The following is a 19,781-nucleotide window of genomic DNA, read 5'->3' on the forward strand; positions in this document are numbered from 1 at the left end:
AGGAGGAAGGAGGGACAGTTTATTCCTGCATTGCAGGGCATTGGACTAGATGATCCTCAGGGTTTCTGCCAACTCTACAAATCTAGGGGTGGGGTTCAACTATGGTGGCGCTGTGGTCTATACCACTGAGCCTCTTGGGCTTGCTGACTGGAAGGTCGGCGGTTCAAATCATCGTGACGGGGTGAGCTCCCGTTGCTCTGTCCCAGCTTCTACCCACCTAGCAGTTCGAAAGCACACCAGTGCAAGTAGATAAATAGGTGAAGCTGTGGTGGGAAGGTAAACAGCATTTCCATGTGCTCTGGCTTCTGTCACAGTGTTCCACTGTGCCAGAAGCGGTTTAGTTATGCTGGCCACATGACCCGGAAAGCTGTCTGTGGACAAACACCGACTCCCTCGGCCTGAAAGCAAGATGAGCGCCGCAACCCCACAGTCACCTTTGACTGGACTTAACCATCCGGGGGTCCTTTACCTTTACCTCAACTATGTTGCTGCAATGAAAAAAGGCATTCACATAAGGCATATTTATACCCCAGAGAAGTCTGCAGCCACCAAGAATGTGCAGCACCCTCACCTAACTGCAATTCACAGAATTATTTGGGAGGTCAACTGGTATAGCCTACATTTTTAAAAGTCTGCATATTCTAACTCATTTTTATAAATCCTCACAGTTGTGCTGTTTTATCTATATGCACTGTAATGTTTTTATTGTTATAGATATTTTTAATGTGTGTGTGTCTAGATACGTTTATAGAAACACAGACACACACACAGATATGCTTTTTAACAGGTGGGGCATACATCCATTTTTTTTAAAAAAAACCAACAACACAACCTTGATATAGCTTTGTAATGTAGATGTGCCCACATGATATGAGGCTCCTTACGACCCCTTCAGAGCTTTTAGCAACCTGAATCACAAGGGGGGGGGGGTGTCATTTGTTTGTATTCTCTCCCTGTACATCTGCTAATTTGTTTGGGTGATAACTAAATGTCACAAGATTTAAAATGCCAGCCGGCGCATTTGGAAAAGGGGGGTGTAACCTGGCTGTGTGTACAAGAGAGTTGCAGGAGGAGGAGGAAGGTGCTGTTAAAGTGTGTCAAGTCACACTGTTACGTGCCCAGTCTGAAGGCAAAGGAAAAGGGAGCATCAAAGCCTCCTTCATGAAAGGCCTGGCCAAGTGCTCTTGGCAGGGCAAAGTTAACTCTGGGACAGGATGACGTGAGCAGAGACTGCCTTGGGCTATTCAAACATCCCAGCCTCCCTGCTCCTTATTGCGGTTCTTTCCTGTGCAAGCCATCTGTTAGGAAGGGGTCAGGTCAGGCCACTCCAAGGTCATGGTGCTGCCCCAGGGCTTGCTACTCTGAACAAGTTCAAGAACTGGATTCATGACTTGGAAGGTATGCATGTGTGTTCCTCTTGCTTTCTTCTACACTTATGCCCACCAGTGTCTCTCCACCCCCACCCCTTTTTTAAGGAAACACAAGGCAACACCAATTTACGGAAGGAGCCCACCCTGCTTCTCTCCCTCCTATTTTGTTAAAGACAGAAAGCTCTCGTTTCGGCACGTGAACTGCAGCTGTGGGTTCAGTTGCATTTATTCCTTCGGTTGCTCCTTCCACCGTCACACAAGTTCTGATGTCATGCGAAAGGCCTGCTTTTGAAGATCCCTGTATGCAAAATATTCTCTGGGGGAGGGGGGAATCAGCTACGCCATCCCACAGAGGGCTTAAAGCTCTGTTCGTGCAGTAAATCTTGGACATTTGCACAGGGCGCATTCTGCATTTTGTTACACAATTAAGCAGATTCTTTGTCTTGCGCCCAGAAAAGCATTCCTAGCTTTAAGCACAGAGCTTCTACTAAAAAGCATACGGCTCTGAAACCACAATCTGGCCTACACAACACAAAACCTTTTCAAGTAAGGCTCCCACTACGTAGCAACAGCATTTTCTTCCTAGGAGGGGCTGTGCAACGTGTAGGTAGACCTTTTGCTTCCTTCACATTTGTCTTCTGAGGGTTCCTGACAGCTGTCAGGCACTGTTAGATCACAGCCCAGGAGCCTGCTTACTCAACCTACCATGCCTGCCTCAATTTCTCACTCACCCGTTGGCATCTGCCAGGCCAAATAAGACTTGTTCACTCTCTTCAAAAGGAAGAGGGATAACATAAAAAACACACCAACCCACTCTCTTAATGCCAGACAGAGAGATGGGTGGAGCAGGCACATCACACCTTATTGTTTTGGCCATCCAGCAAAATTGGATCTGATTGTGGTCACTTCCAAGGTGGGGAGTAAGACCAATGCTCAGACACAGTGACTTGAAAAGAAAGACAGCAGACCCACAGGGAATAAGACTACCAGTGGCTACTAGTGATGGTGGCAGTATGCTACCTCAGGGACCAGAGGCAGCATTATTCCCAATACCAGTTTCTGGGAGAGGACTATTTCTAGTGCTGCTCCTGGTCCTGCTAGAGGGCTTCCCAAGAGAGATCGCTGGTCAGCCTCTGCAGGAATCAGGATGCTGAACTAGAGAGAGGCCTTTGGCCTGGTTCAGCAGGGCTCTTATGTTCATAAGCTGACCCAGGATTTGAACTCACATCTCCCAGAGCTGGGGCACATTTTAGATAGGAAGCTATGGTTACTGATGTCAGGGGCCATTTACTCACCCCATTTCACAAGGGCCAGGCGGCTTTTGTGTAACACAAGGGTTAAAAGTTATAGAATGTTGTGCACTTGCAATGGCTCCTCTTTAAAAACACAGTTGAAACATTAAGGAATTTGCTGCCAAGGAGTGTGGTGGAGTCTCCTACTTTGGAGGTCTTTAAGCAGAGGCTTGACAACCATATGTCAGGAGTGCTCTGATGGTGTTTCCTGCTTGGCAGGGGGTTGGACTCAATGGCCCTTGTGGTCTCTTCCAACTCTATGATTCTATGATTCTAAGGCAGAAATGTTATAACACTGAAAATCAGCCGTTCCATTTCCTATATGGGTTCACTGGGGAGTCATCGTCGCTGCCGTGGGAGCAGTTATCTGGCTTTCATTTTCTCCTGTTTCCATTAAATTAATTGTCAAAAGGAAGGCAAGAGTAGGTGGTTACGAGGAGAAAATAAAATGTATTCTGGCAAACTCCATTTCCAACAGCCACACACAGGGAGTATCCTGTGGTATCTGAACTGCGGAGAGTTTCCTACCTTCCTTGTTCCTAGGTTGCCCTTGCCAGGCATCAGTCTCCTAGCATAAATCACACTGCTAAATGGAGTCTGTGGCCAAGGAGTCAGGGGCATCGGATAAGGTGGCAAAACCTTTACCTGGACTGCACCATTTCAAACTGCTGGTGGGGGTCGATGTCCATGAATGATCCTCCAAACATACAAAAAAAAATCACCACAAATAGGTAACTGCCTCATCCGTGGGAAAGGTTACCAACAATTAGGTCTTTTTTTAAAAAAGTGTAGGGATTTGTTAAATCATGCATGCCTCCCCCTGCAACCTAAAGTGGTACAATCCAGACATAGGATTGGTTAAGTCATCCACTGTTTGTAGGGTATAAACCTATGGGGATAAATCTCTTGCTAGACCAAATCTCTGAGCAACAGCAGGGACAGCTGCGGACCTTTGGGGAAAGCCATTGTGCAGCAGTAGAGCACATGCTTTTAACATGCAAAAGATGATAGGTTAGATCCCCAGGAGTGACAATTGAGTCTAACCTCTAAGAGAGAAATAACTCCACCCAATTTTCTAGATCTAGATATATTTGCCAGAAGCCTCCCAGAATACTTGCAGCCCAAGAGCCTGAGCTATGCAGCAGAAGCATTTGATTCCAACTGATTCTAACTTCTGTAAACTATTTGGAGAGAGAAAAAGCCAACATGCCCACAGTGGAGCTAACCTTTGGGAAGACTTGCTCCTGATTTGCTTGCTGGTTGCTTTGAAAGCAGGGTGGCCAGGGCATGAGAGCAACTCAATCCCCTTTCCAGATACACAAAACCACCAAACTGGCAATTTACCTCCTCTGCCCACCACCTTTCTGTAATTATCAACGAGGCAGAATAAAATGGGTCAAAAAAATTGTGGCCTGGGTGCAAAGTTGTCCTAAGAAAAAGAAGAAGAAATGCACATCTCCCTCTGCAGACAGTAACATCGAAGTTGCATCATAGCAGGAGTTGTGTGTTGCCTGGACTTTGACACACAATGAGCACTTGCCAACTCTTGCCAGTTCCCTCCACACCCTTCCACCTTCCCTTTTCATGTTCACTCACCTGATCACCGTGGTAAAGAGCCTGAAGTGGACTTCGACCGGACTTTCCATGCCAACTGGACTTCAGAATCCTGTCCTCTGCAGCTGGAAAGGAAAGGGGGAAGTTTTAAAAAGTGCCACTCATGAATGAATGAATACGCGCGCGCACACACACACAGTGTCAGCCTTTGCCAACCTGGTGACCTCCAGCATGTGCTGGCAGGGGCTGTAGTCCAAACAGCTGGAAGGCACCCGATTGGTTGTAGTATGTGACTGAGATGCTTGGGTGGTAAGCATCTAAAAGAAGATTCTGCCTGGGAAATAGTTTTCACATGTGCTCTGTTATGCCTGAGTCAAGATGAACACCTAAGCCTGACAAAAAAACTCTCCAAAGGAGTTGGGAAGCACAACAGGTCTGATAAACAGGTTGTCTCGCTCGCTCCACTTCTCACTTTTTCCTCCCACTAAAAATTATTAGAGAAAATAAGATTAGGCTCTCACTTACTAGTTTAATCCCACTCTTCTGTTACAGCACCTTCAAAGTATCCCTGTGGAATGCCCTCCCATCAGATGTCAGGGAGATAAAGAATTACACAACTTTTAGAAAACATCTGGGAAGTTTTTAATGTCTGACATTTTATTATTTTTTATATTTTGCTGGAAGCCGCCCAGAGTGGCTGGGGAAACCCAGCCAGATGGGCGGGATATAAACAATAACATCATCATCATCATCATCATCATTATTATTATTATTATTATTATTAACAAGGATTGAAGCTATCAACACACTGAAACATTAAATGGTAAATAAAACAAGAAAGCAGTAGTAGCAAAAATACTAGCAGTAGAAAGCAAAATAAAACATGACAAATGGGCAGATGCTATTTGTGCTGTGGCACCAGTTCTCTGAAATTCTCTTCCCTTAGAAGTGAAGGAAGCCCCAACATTGTGATGTTTTCAGCCTTTATTACAAACTTTTCTTTTCTCCCAGTTCTTCCCAAATTAGCCAATTTTTATCTCCGCCCCCTCTGTCCCCTCCCCACCTCCCTTGCCCCCTCCACAAACCTGCTCCAGAGGGTTGGGAGAACCCCTAGAACAGTCCAGGGGAGCGGGGAAGAGAATGTTCCATTTTGCAAGCAGAAGTCCTTGCACTGATGACTGAATGTTCACATAGTGCTATACCACATTTGTTGTTGTTGTTGTTGTTTAGTCATTTAGTTGTGTCTGACTCTTCATGACCCCATGGACCAGAGCACACCACATACCACATACAACCCTATGTTTCTGTGCTGCGCAATACAGAAATATTGTAAAATTAATGAATGATAGAATGATGTTGGATAGCAACTAAGGGGTTTCCAGCTGTAATGATTTAAGAGAATATGAAAAAAAGGGTTATAAATGGGTTAAAATCTAATGGTAAGGATTTGCTGAACCAATAAATTGAAGTGGAATACAAAAAAGGGAGGTATGAGGAGGTCCGGGAAATAAGCTAAAAGAAAATAAGTAAAAGAAAAAAATGTATGTTTTTAACTGTTTTTATTTTGTATTTTTCTTTTTTCTTTTTCATTTTTACTGTTATATTTCAAAAAAATTTAACAAATATGTTATGTTTCTGTGCTGCGCTTTTTATCCTGGTTTGTTGTTTAATTCTACTGCATTTCACATTTTTCCATTTCATTGTCCAAGACAGGGCGTAAAACAGGGAAACCAAAATTCTGTGGTTTGCCTTATTTAGTACTTCCCATTTACAATACCTAAACCCTTCACTCGTCACTTGCAAAATAATTAGACCCCTGTGGGCACAAGGATAGACCACTTCCCGCTGGGCCAGACTCCCCAGGCAATTACCTAAGAAGTGGTGGCTGTCAGTAACAGTCGCTGGCTTGCTCAACCCAGTGAACCCTCGGCCTGCAGCAAGGGGAAGCCATTGTGGCGCTGGGATGAGGCCTGATCAAACGCATGCCAAGCTGCCACACTCTGCTGAGCTGCTCATGTGTGAGGTTCTGAGCCTGCGCCACTGCCAGTGGCTTACCAATTAAAAAGGAGAAACCTGCCAAGGCAGATTTTAAACATTCATTCATGGCAATGACTAAGAACCCTATTGAGGCAGGGGGCCAGGATTCTGGAAAAAAAGTAAGGAGGGCATGCTCATTAGTTTTGCTCCCCATAATAAGAACTTGAAGATATTTGTTATTGTAGTAGGCTCAATGTAAGAACACAGGAAGAACTTGCCAGATCAGCCCAGTGGTCCATCTAGTCTAACGTCCTGTTCTCACAGTGGTCAACCTGCCGGAAGTTTGCAAGCAGCACCTAAGTGCAATAGCAATCTCCCCGCTTGTGATTTTCAGCAACTGGTATTCAGAAGTGTTACTGCCTCTGTCTGTGGAAGCAAAGCATGTCCTTCATTATTGGTAGCAGCCAATGACAGCCTTATCCTTTATGAATTTGCCCCAAAGCCATCCACGTCGATGCCCAACCCTAGGCCTACGCTCTGTGTTCTCATTACTGCTGGGATAACAACAAGTCAGCACAGAACAGAAGAGCTGACTGGCCCAAACATCTCTTTGTAGCGCTGCTGCTCCTGCTGTAGGCACCACAGTACGTGGGTTTCAAGGTGGCATGTTTGAAATAGCAAATCTAGATCTTTTGTGGTAGAAGCATGAATATGAAGAATCAGGATGAGCATGCTAGGGGAAGGGGAGCAAGCTTTTGAACTCTAGGCTGTAAGTCATAAGTAACAGACCACTAATCTAAATGCCACTGTCCCTGGCTTGAGAAAGCAAGTACATGCATGTTCCTATACCGCTTTGTACTTTGGAAATCAACTCAGCATGCTAAGGGAAGTTGGGGGTGGGGGAGAGAGAGTAAGGCTGGTCACATTCTTACACAGTGAATAACCTGATAGCTTGCAGTGGTTGTGGAAATCAGCAGGGGAGGGGGAGAATTTAATCATCCAGAAAAATATCACCAGCCCTACCACATGCTTGTCATGTGACAGAAGGGGAAGTTACTCAGTTTGGGCAAATGCAGTGCCTATATGCAAGGTTGGCGGTTGCTAAAGGGCAAGTGCTCTGTGAGCTGATGCAAAAAGTCGGGAGAAAGCGGCAGGTTACTGAAGAAGTGCGATGTTGCAAGTAACCACAACCCATGCCCACAAAGGTACCGTTACGGGGGTGATAGGAAGAGCTTGTCACATGAGCTTTGCTAGATATGGGGAACCAAGTGTAAATCTGCATTTCAGTCTTCTCTCTGCCCTGTCCTAGATTGTAAATGTTCAAACCTAATCCAAACTGACTGGATTTTGGTACTGTTAGACCAAGTTCTCTTGCCTGGGAAGAGAGAGAACTCAAAGCACAAAGAGAATTTCCAATGTCGGTCTCAGCGAGTGCAGCCTTTGCTGCAAGACAATGCATAGAAGACACCCAGCCACAAAACATGCACCAAACCACATACAAAAAAGAACAAAAGAAAAAAGGAAGAACTGGCATTGAATTGGACTCAGCCCTGGCTTGACAACACCTAACATGTTAGAAACTTGCTAACTAACCAGCTTTCATACAGATACCTCGTGGCAAATGAGAACTGTAGATATGTGTAACTCAAAAACTAGTTTTAAAACTGCCTATACACCTCCCGTGGTGTTAAGACAACTTTGTGTTTTAGGCTTTCCTTCACTAAGTACTGGTAGCAATCTGCTCTATGCAGTCAAGGGAATATGCCCCCTTCCTGCTGTGTGGGCTTGATCAAGGGATTTCTCAATAGAAGCCAACAGGAGGCTAGCAGTGCTGATCTCCTCAAGCCAAGATGATATTTACGACGTGTACAAGAGCATTTGTGTTGGGAAGAGAGGAGGGGAGCACTGGAGCATACACAACAGATCCATGGAACTGTATTATAAAATCAGCCCAGGAGGCTCACTGCTTAATTTGTTCCCCACGTGGCTTGATGAAGAGTTCTTGAGAATTCAATAGTTTGCACACTATTTCAGCTGGCCTAATTGAAGACATGGTTCTAATATGGTTTTTGGAACCTCATTTTGGCATCTTTGCAACACCTGAAAACTAAAAAGCAACTGGGCGCAGTTAAGACTTTTTTCCTTCCTAAAACAACAGAGTATTGCGATGTCTTAAACACCAACAGTTTTTCATTACGGCATAAGCTTTTGTGGACTTGGGGTCATTTTGTCAGATGCAAGGAGTGTGATCCTCAGTTGTCAGATACACATTGCACATGGATGTATAAATGACCCTTTGGCGCAGTTATTTATCGAGTTGTCAGAAGTCTCTAAATCTCTCCGCCAGGTGGCTAACCTTTGGCCCTGCAGAGGTTGTTGGGAGATCAGCTCCCATCAGCCAAAACCAGCACAGGCAATGATGAGGGCATGGAAACTGTCACTCAGCAGCATCCATAGGGCCACAGGTTAGCTGTGCCTGCTCTGCGCTGATCATAAAGCAGAGATGAAAGCTTGCCTTATGAAAACACACTTAAAGAAAGGGGCAAGTAGCCTGAGGGCAGTTACATAATTCTTTATGCAGAATGCAGCAGGGTGGTATGTGGTGCAGGGCTTCCACTATAAAGAGAATCTCAACAGCCAGTTTTGGGGAAACTAAACATGAAGAGTGGGAATGGGATAAATGTTCGTAGCCCACCAAGTACAGGCAAAGTTGGGATGTGAGATATCTTGTTTCGGAGAGTGTGCATATAAGCTATCAAGGGAACCATCAGCGTAGGATATTTACTGATTGTGCTAGCAGCCATGGCAGGCCCCACTCATGCACTGTAGTTATGGACAATACAGTGACCTGAATAGAAAATTGCTTGGCTCTGTGACCCAGTTATCAAGCCACTCTATCATCTATCTATCTTCACGTAATGCACCCATATATATGGCAGATAAGAGAAATGGAAGCAGTACGGTGGGCAGTACATGAGGCTCATTTGCTGTTCCTCACCACCACCTCCAGTGGACTAGCCGATAGCTATGATACCGCTCTCCTCCCTCTGCACACTGTTCTGGGGCTTCTCAGATTCCCAAGCTAATTTCAAGGAGGGACACGGGGGGGGGGGGAGAGGAGAGCTCCCTCACACAAGCAGAAGTCCTTGTGGACGGCTTTGGCTGACAGGCTCACTAGGTGAATCCTGACCTTATCTTATCACAAAATCTATACTGAGATGTAGTTACAGGTAGGTAGCCGTGCTGGTCTGCTGTAGTCGAAACAAAATAAAAAAATTCCTTCCAGTAGCACCTTAGAGACCAACTAAGTTGGTTATTGGTATGAGCTTTCATGTGCATGCACACTTCTTCAGATACACCTGAAGTGCATGCACACGAAAGCTCATACCAATAACCAACTTAGTTGGTCTCTAAGGTGCTACTGGAAGGAATTTTTTTAATTTTGTTTATCCTGAGATGCTTATTCTGTCTCAATGTAAGCTTCTCTAGATGTATTTTAAAGGCTGTTTGGTGTGGGTTTTAATGCCAAGAGCTCTACTGCAGAATTCTGAGAAGTGTGAAATCTAATGAATAACTGCATCCTAATCTTCACAGTGGAAGTGAGGAACAGGTTTAAGGATTTAGATTTGGTGGACAGAGTGCCTGAAGAGCTATGGATGGAGGCTCGTAACATTATACAGGAGGCAGCAACTAAAACCATCCCAATGAAAAGGAAATGCAAGAAAGCAAAGTGGCTGTCCAACGAGGCCTTACAAATAGCGGGGGAGAGAAGGCAAGCAAAATGCGAGGGAGATAGTGAAAGATACAGGAAATTGAATGCAGATTTCCAAAAAATAGCAAGGAGAGACAAGAAGGCCTTCTTAAATGAGCAATGCAAAGCAATAGAGGAAAACAATAGAATGGGAAAAACCATTCAAGAAAATTGGAGATATGAAAGGAACATTTCGTACAAAGATTACCATAATAAAAGACAAAAGTGGAAAGGACCTAACAGAAGCAGAAGACATCAAGAAAAGGTGGCAAGAATACACAGAGGAACTATAGCAGAATGAAATGGATGTCTCGTACACCCCAGGTAGCGTGGTTGCTGACCTTGAGCCAGACACCCTGGAGAGTGAAGTCAAATGGGCCTTAGAAAGCACTGCTTAATAACAAGGCCAGTGGAAGTGATGATATTCCAGCTGAACTATTTAAAATTTTAAACGATGATGCTGTCAAGGTGCTACACTCAATATGCCAACAAATTTGGAAAACTCAGCAGTGGCCAGAGGATTGGAGAAGATCAGTCTACATCCCAATCCCAAAGAAGGGCAGTGCCAAAGAATGCTCCAACTACCACACAATTGCACTCATTTCACACGCTAGCAAGGTTATGCTTAAAATTCTGCAAGGCAGGCTTAAGCAGTATGTGGACCGAGAACTCCCAGAAGTGCAAGCTGGATTTCAAAGGGGCAGAGGAACCAGAGACCAAATTGCAAACATGCGCTGGATTATGGAGAAAGCTAGAGAGTTCCAGAAAGACATCTACTTCTGCTTCATTGACTATGCAAAAGCCTTTGACTGTGTCGACCACAGCAAACTAGGGCAAGTTCTTAAAGAAATGGGAGTGCCTGATCACCTCATCTGTCTCCTGAGAAATCTCTATGTGGGACAAGAAGCTACAGTTAGAACTGGATATGGAACAACTGATTGGTTCAAAATTGGGAAAGGAGTACGGCAAGGCTGTATATTGTCTCCCTGGTTATTTAACTTATATGCAGAATTCATCATGCGAAAGGCTGGACTGGATGAATCCCAAGCCGGAATTAAGATCGCCAGAAGAAATATCAACAACCTCAGATATGCAGATGACACAACCTTGATGGCAGAAAGTGAGGAGGAATTAAAGAACCTTTTAATGAGGGTGGAAGAGGAGAGCAAAATATGGTCTGAAGCTCAACATCAAAAAAACGAAGATCATGGCCACTGGTCCCATCACCGCCTGGCAAATAGAAGGGAAAGAAATGGAGGCAGTGAGATATTTTACTTTCTTGGGCTCCATGATCAGTGCAGATGGTGAGAGCAGTCACGAAATTAAAAGACGCCTGCTCCTTGGGAGAAAGGCGATGGCAAACCTAGACAGCATCTTAAAAAGCAGAGACATCACCTTGCCAACAAAGGTCTGTATAGTTAAAGCCATGGTTTTCCCAGTAGTGATGTATGGAAGTGAGAGCTGGACCATAAAGAAGGCTGATCGCCGAAGAATTGATGCTTTTGAATTATGGTGCTGGAGGAGACTCTTGAGAGTCCCATGGACTGCAAGAAGATCAAACCTCTCCATTCTTAAGGAAATCAGCCCCGAGTGCTCACTGGAAGGACAGATCGTGAAGCTGAGGCTCCAATACTTTGGCCACCTCATGAAAAGAGAAGACTCCCTGGAAAAGACCCTGATGTTGGGAAAGATTGAGGGCACAAGGAGAAGGGGACGACAGAGGACGAGATGGTTGGACAGTGTTCTCGAAGATACAAACATGAGTCTGACCAAACTGCGGGAGGCAGTGGAAGACAGGAGTGCCTGGCGTGCTCTGGTCCATGGGGTCACGAAGAGTCGGACACAACTAAACAACAACAATCTTCACATCAGTCTGGGAGGTGTGGATCAGGTCAGTTTACCTGGGAAGTCAAAAAAGGGAGGGGATTTGTTGAGTAATGGAATAGCTGTGCTCTGGGGGTGGGGCACCTTAGGTCTGGGGTCAAATGCAGCTCTCCAAGCCTCTCTGTCTGGCTCTTGGGACCCTACCCAGGCCACATAACCCAACCATGCTCCTTACCACCCCTGCTTTGCACCCACCTAGAGTGCTTTTGCCTAGCTGCAATATGCCCCTGAACTCTGATCATGGCTTTTGCTTGTGTGGGTGGAGAATAAAAAGGAGTACCCTCTTGGTACCACTAGGCTGGGCTCCAACCAAGGACCAAAACATTGCCTTTCAGGAGACAGCAACCATATACGGTATACGCAGGAACCATTCATGAACGTCTGCAATACTCAGCAGAACATTTGGTCTGCTTGGCAAAAGGGGAAGAGAAGGCTATGTAATCTTTATTCTTTTAGAAAAAAAGTAGCTGCTAACTTATTGGTGAAAGAACGTTGAAGCTCTCGCCTGGAAATGGGCAGCAGCCAAGCTTCTTCATTCCACAGGACCTGGCAGTTGTGGTGTTATAAAATAAAAGATTACGCCATCTCTTTTCATGGCTTGGGTCAGAAGTGACGGCAGATTTCACAAACACTTCTGCATCAGTAAGTGCCTTAATCCAGAATACTTCTGTTTACTTTATACTCAGCTATTCCCAATATTAAACTACTGCAGCCTATCTTAGTTAGAACTAGGGATGGGGGGACCTGTTAATTTTGATTTCTCAGTTTTCCAACCTTAAGCTCAGTTTCCCAAATTTCCACATCAGCTTCTGATTAGTATTATTTTAAAAAGCCCTCGTGAAAATTCATCAGAATTTGAGTGCTAATTTCTTTTAAGACACTTTTCTGCAAAGTGTTTTTTCCCTAGTAAAATGCATTTTCACTAATATATGCATCTTATGCACACTTTATCCCAGAGCCTGCATTCTGGTGCATGTTACTTGGCTGGAGAACTGCAATGCAAAATTCAAGGAAGTGCAAAATTTGAAGAATGGCTGCTTCAGTTTGTGCATTGTTTCAGAAACTGCCAAATAGGTAGGTTCACCTTTAAATGTGAACTGAATCATATTTTCTATTCATAACAGGGAACAGTTTTAGCTGGAACTGGAGAACACCTTACAGTCAGAAATATTATTTTCTGAATGTTAGTGCGGTAGAGAAAACAGGAGGCAGCTGTTGTAAAAACTGAATGTCCACTGCTCAGTGTAGCATTTTCAATTTGCAGAATGTGGAAAAACCTAAAAACATGATTTAAGCATCACTTATAAAAATGGCCCCAAGGGAGCCACAAATGGCTCAGCTACATCAGGGCAGCAGTCCAACTGTGAAGGAAGAATTCTCCCTTTGCCAATGCCACTGCAAGTAGCAGCAAAAGGAGAAGGGGAAGAGAAGATCCGCTACAGCCCTGCTTCTAAAGATAAGCCACCGCCCTCCAAATGGTGGCCGATTCTGATGCACACCACCACACACACACAAATAGGAGAAATGACACACTGAGTTTCAAGGCTGGGAAATTCAGCACAATTTCATTTCACTCTTAAAGTGAGAAGGTTGAAGTGGGAACTTCTGCATGCAGAGCATGTGATCTACCACTGACCTATAGTTGCTCCTGAAGGGCAAGATCTGATTCTTAGTCACCACTAGAAGTCGGGATTACAGCCATCAGCACAGCAGGATTCCCCATCACAAAAGCCTTTCCGATATTGCAATGTCTTGGAACGAAACCACCTGACTTTACGATGCATCAGGTGCTGTATGTGACATCCTTCGTATGCAAAGGCCCATGAAAGGTTTAGCAGAGACATAGCTGAGTAGCTCCAGGAGTGAGTGTGATACAGCCAAAAATAGCCAGCCCCTGAAAGCCCCTCAATCCTGTTCTGTTTAAGTCATCTTCTTCCAGATGTCAAACTCTGATCTAATAAAGGAGCTCTATGTAACAGAATATACTGGTGTGTATTTTTGGAAGAGTCTCCAAACCAGTTCAATTCAAACTCTTAGGGCAGAGGTGGACCTCCAGGTGTTGTTCAGATCCTAATTCCCAGGTTATAAGGAACCACAAAGGTCATCTATAGTTCTGTCAGAGCAGGAAATCCACCTCTACAACATCCCTGATTAATTCTTTAAATTTCTAGGAGTGTGCTAACATGAGCATTACAAAATGAATCTAATGTGTGAAATGCCCCCGCCATCATATCTGCAATCTGCAAAGTGGCCCTGGACAGAATCTCCTCTGTTCCCAATACCCAACATGCATTAGGAAGTGCAGCAACATAATTAACTGATACTTAATAACGCTGATTGATCCAACTGCATTAAGGCCTTTCCATGTATGAAGAATGACTTCGTGGAGTTCACCACCACTGCCATCAATCTTGCCTGTAGGGCTGAGGAAAGGGAAAATACCACTCCAAATTGGAAGTAATATTCTACTAAACAGTGATGCTATTATTCTCCAGCAGTTTGATGGCAATAATAGCTTTAAAGCCAGGGCCCTGTAATGACTTGCCAGCTGGTTCCCATCACTCTTTTTCAGAAATAGAAAGGAAATCAATCTGAAGCTAAGCCTGTTTGGTTTATTATACTAATTGAGTGGGCAGAGGATAAAGAGTGAATGTTCCTCGGAACCTTTTGAGAACATACAGCTTAGAGAACAGCCCTGCTGCTTTTGACGATCAGAAATCAGATCTTTATCCAATGCTGACCTGGAAACAATCCCAATGGTGCCCTTTGGCATTTCCATTGGAAATTATGGCAAGTGCATCCCTGCAGTTTCAAAAGTTGGCTTTCAAACTCTTTGCTTTTCCTGGCTCAATCTGTACCCCCTAGAACCTAAAATCATTTCTGAAATTTGGTGCCAAAAGGGCAAGATTTTGACACTCATGTATTTGTTCATTGTTTATCTTGTCTTTTTCTAAATCTAATAGCCCCATGAAGAAGAAAAGTGTCTACAAATCAAAGAATGGACCTTTTTTGAGGGCCACACTATTTAGTATTTAGTATTTTAGTATTTAGTACCCAATTTAGTTTGTATTGACTTTCCCTCCATGTATATCTCTTAAAATTAGTCTCCAACTTTGTTAAAAGTTCCCAGTTCCAGCTTGATTTTGGATGCTATTTACTAAGGAACCTGTGTGTTTCACTCATGGATGGAGACAGATGGGGATTTTTTTTATTTCCTGAGGTATCACTGTAAGGCAAAGCATATATATATATATATATATATTTGCTTTCGTAGATTTTCACGGGTACAGGAATGCAGGTTTTGGTGTCTTCGGGTGTCTTCCCGTGTAAGAGTTGGGGTGTCTAGGCGACGTTTCGACGAGGTCTCACTCGTCATCTTCAGGCTGGTGCTTTCGGCTTCTTGTTACTGGAACAGAGCAGGATCTCAGTGTTTGAGTTCCTATAAATACTGTTGAGGGGGTGTGGTGTATAGCCTCCAACGTTCTGGGCAGAGAGGAAGTTCCCAGGTTAGTGTGTCTTTTCTTCTTTTGTTCATTAATTACTTGAGGGATATCTTGAGTGATTTCTTGAGTGATATTCTGAGTACCACTTAGGAGGGTCATTAGGTGTGGATTAGTTGCTAAAGCTTTCGTGTCTTGACCTCTTGACCTTGTGAAGAGTTTTTTCTGAGAAGATGGCTGTACTGCACTTAGTTGTGCTCTGGCTTGGCTTCGTGTATAGGGGCGAGCTGTGGTTTTGTGCCCTGTGCCAGCCAGATCTGTGTAGGGATTGCAGGGGGGTGCAGCATCCGGAGGTGCCACTATGGTTTGGCTACTGGATGGTGTCTGTAATTTATCTGTGGAGAGGGTCTGGGTTTGGGTCTGGTGTGGTTGATTGGAGATGGCGTTCTGTGTGCCTCTGGTTCTGGTGTCGGTTTTTGTGGGGAGGGCTATTTTCCAGATGTCTGGCAGGCGGGACGTATCGTCACGCTTGTTCATGTTGTGAGGGTGTTTCTCTATCTCGATGGCTTCCATGATTATTCTCTTGTGGTGGTGTTCCATGTTAAAGAGCAATTTGGAATCTGAAAAATTAATTTCGTGTCCTGTTTCTTTCATGTGTTGGTAAAGAGAGGAAGTTTTTTCTTCTTTTTTGACGGCATTCTTGTGTTCTGCGATACGTGCATTTATTCGTCTGTTTGTTTGTCCAATGTACGTGGCTGGGCAGACTTTGCAGGGTATTTCATAGACCCCTTGGTTTTCTAACTGGATTTTATCTTTGGGGTTTCTGAGGATATTGGCTATTTTTTGGTTGGTGCAAAAGGCTGTTTTGATATTGTGTTTATGGAGGATTTTGCTAATTTTATCTGTAGTGCCCTTGATATAAGGAAGGAGGGCCATGCCATTGTTTTCTTCTGTGTCTTGCTTTTTGGGGGGTGTTTCTTTTTGGATTAGCTTCGTAACCCTGTTTTGCTGGTATCCGTTGGCGATTAACACATTTGAAAGATTCTGTAACTCAGTTGTCAAGTGGTCTTTGTCAGCCAGGCGTTTGGTTCTGGAGATGAGAGTCTTGGCTACGGAGTTTATTTGTGCAGGGTGGTGGTGTGATTGTGCATGTAAGTAGCGGTTGGTGTGTGTTTTTTTCCGGTAGATAGTGTGTCCTAGGGAGCCATCAGGTTTTTTGTAGATTAGGACGTCAAGGAAGGGAAGTTGGTTGTTGGCTTCTATTTCCATAGTGAATTGTATTTTGGGGTGTAGGCTGTTGAGATGTGTGAGGAAGCTATCTAGTTTTTTCTTCCCGTGTGGCCAAATTACAAAGGTGTCGTCAACATACCTGAGCCAAAGTTTGGGTTTGTGTTCTGACTTGTCTAAAGCATTGGTTTCAAAGTGTTCCATGTACAGATTTGCGATGACCGGTGAGAGGGGTGATCCCATAGGTGCTCCTTCTATCTGTTTGTATCTTTGTCCATTGTGGATGAAGTACGTGTTGGTTAGGCAGTGGTTGGTCAGGTCCAGGATGTATTCGGGGGGATTGTATTTGTTTTGAATGGCTGTCAAGGCTTCATTAATGGGCACTTGTGTGAAGAGAGATACAACATCGAAGCTCACAAGTAGGTCGTCGGGATGTAGGTTTTGCTTCTTTATTGTTTCTATGAACTGGAAGGAGTTTGTAACGTGTGAAGCGATAGATTCTGCATAGGGCTGAAGTTGCTTAGCGAGAAATTTAGCGAGATTTTGTAGAGGTGAGCCTATGGAGCTGACTATTGGTCTGAGTGGTGTTCCTTCTTTGTGTATCTTGGGGAGACCGTAGAGTTTGGGGCATCTGGATGATTTTTCTCTGGGGATGATTCTTAGCTGGATTTCTTCACTGATAGGAGAGGCTTTTATTTTGGATTTGGTGGTTTTTTCCAGATAGGTGGTGGGATCTGTTTTTATAGGTTGGTAGGTAGGGTCTTGGAGTAGATTTGATAGTTTTGCTTGGTAGTCCGATGTGTTCATCACAACAGTGGCATTACCTTTGTCTGCTGGGAGAATGATTATGTTGTTGTCTTTCCTCAGGTTGGTGAGTGCTTTCTGTTCTTCTTTGTGTAAATTGCTTCTGGGTGGTTTGCTGGAGCAGAGGATGTTGGTGACTTCAAGTCTGATTTTATTGGCTTCATCTGGGTTGATTTTGGTTAGGCTAGCTTCGACTCCGCATATGATGTTTTCCGTGGGGATGCGTCTCGGGGCGACTGCAAAGTTGAAACCTTTGGAGAGTACTTTGGTTTCAGTTGAGGTGAGGATCCTGTCTGATATGTTATGTACTGTTTGTTTCATGGGTTGTTGTGGAGGGTGGCAGGGCTTCTGGCGTTTCTCTAGTTTGTGGAGTTTGTTGGTGTGTGTGTCTGTCTTATGTGCGGACTCCGTTTCAGCTCTCCAAACGGCTAGTTGTTTGCATTTGTCCCAGAGTGCAGGGTGGATTTTGTTACAAAGTTTGAGGTGAAGAGTGAGCAGATCTTTGTTGGTTTGGTTTAGTAGGTATCTTTTCTTATGTAGTTCGTTTCTGATTAGGGATAGTTCAGTTCGTTTCAGGATCCTTTCGGTAGCTGGGGTTTTAGAGTGGAATTTAAGTTGGAAGCATGTGGGAATTAAGTTGTTGTCTCGGCAGTTGCGTAGGAACAAGAGATCACATAAGATGGTGGCTCTTCGGATTTCTAGTTTCTCGTAGGTTCTTGTCAGCTGGAAGGTTTCCTCCCCGTAGAGGTGAGATATTTGCTTTCGTAGATTTTCACGGGTACAGGAATGCAGGTTTTGGTGTCTTCGGGTGTCTTCCCGTGTAAGAGTTGGGGTGTCTAGGCGACGTTTCGACGAGGTCTCACTCGTCATCTTCAGGCTGGTGCTTTCGGCTTCTTGTTACTGGAACAGAGCAGGATCTCAGTGTTTGAGTTCCTATAAATACTGTTGAGGGGGTGTGGTGTATAGCCTCCAACGTTCTGGGCAGAGAGGAAGTTCCCAGGTTAGTGTGTCTTTTCTTCTTTTGTTCATTAATTACTTGAGGGATATCTTGAGTGATTTCTTGAGTGATATTCTGAGTACCACTTAGGAGGGTCATTAGGTGTGGATTAGTTGCTAAAGCTTTCGTGTCTTGACCTCTTGACCTTGTGAAGAGTTTTTTCTGAGAAGATGGCTGTACTGCACTTAGTTGTGCTCTGGCTTGGCTTCGTGTATAGGGGCGAGCTGTGGTTTTGTGCCCTGTGCCAGCCAGATCTGTGTAGGGATTGCAGGGGGGTGCAGCATCCGGAGGTGCCACTATGGTTTGGCTACTGGATGGTGTCTGTAATTTATCTGTGGAGAGGGTCTGGGTTTGGGTCTGGTGTGGTTGATTGGAGATGGCGTTCTGTGTGCCTCTGGTTCTGGTGTCGGTTTTTGTGGGGAGGGCTATTTTCCAGATGTCTGGCAGGCGGGACGTATCGTCACGCTTGTTCATGTTGTGAGGGTGTTTCTCTATCTCGATGGCTTCCATGATTATTCTCTTGTGGTGGTGTTCCATGTTAAAGAGCAATTTGGAATCTGAAAAATTAATTTCGTGTCCTGTTTCTTTCATGTGTTGGTAAAGAGAGGAAGTTTTTTCTTCTTTTTTGACGGCATTCTTGTGTTCTGCGATACGTGCATTTATTCGTCTGTTTGTTTGTCCAATGTACGTGGCTGGGCAGACTTTGCAGGGTATTTCATAGACCCCTTGGTTTTCTAACTGGATTTTATCTTTGGGGTTTCTGAGGATATTGGCTATTTTTTGGTTGGTGCAAAAGGCTGTTTTGATATTGTGTTTATGGAGGATTTTGCTAATTTTATCTGTAGTGCCCTTGATATAAGGAAGGAGGGCCATGCCATTGTTTTCTTCTGTGTCTTGCTTTTTGGGGGGTGTTTCTTTTTGGATTAGCTTCGTAACCCTGTTTTGCTGGTATCCGTTGGCGATTAACACATTTGAAAGATTCTGTAACTCAGTTGTCAAGTGGTCTTTGTCAGCCAGGCGTTTGGTTCTGGAGATGAGAGTCTTGGCTACGGAGTTTATTTGTGCAGGGTGGTGGTGTGATTGTGCATGTAAGTAGCGGTTGGTGTGTGTTTTTTTCCGGTAGATAGTGTGTCCTAGGGAGCCATCAGGTTTTTTGTAGATTAGGACGTCAAGGAAGGGAAGTTGGTTGTTGGCTTCTATTTCCATAGTGAATTGTATCCCTACACAGATCTGGCTGGCACAGGGCACAAAACCACAGCTCGCCCCTATACACGAAGCCAAGCCAGAGCACAACTAAGTGCAGTACAGCCATCTTCTCAGAAAAAACTCTTCACAAGGTCAAGAGGTCAAGACACGAAAGCTTTAGCAACTAATCCACACCTAATGACCCTCCTAAGTGGTACTCAGAATATCACTCAAGAAATCACTCAAGATATCCCTCAAGTAATTAATGAACAAAAGAAGAAAAGACACACTAACCTGGGA

The 19,781-nt window shown here is 44.4% G+C and overlaps 1 protein-coding gene across 1 annotated transcript in view; it reads right to left on the reverse strand.

The window, feature by feature from the left end:
* The window catches only part of CHST13 (carbohydrate sulfotransferase 13), a 55,021-nt gene that overhangs the window by 4,376 nt on the left and 30,864 nt on the right, over positions 1-19,781 (reverse strand). Inside the window, exon 2 of the mRNA XM_081184310.1 lies at positions 4,259-4,341. Within this exon, the coding sequence (XP_081040436.1) occupies positions 4,259-4,341 (83 nt within the window). The remainder of the gene's footprint in view (positions 1-4,258; positions 4,342-19,781) is intronic.

The sequence above is a fragment of the Podarcis bocagei genome, assembly GCF_964188305.1.
Source record: "Podarcis bocagei genome assembly, chromosome: 2".
NCBI lineage: Eukaryota > Metazoa > Chordata > Lepidosauria > Squamata > Lacertidae > Podarcis > Podarcis bocagei.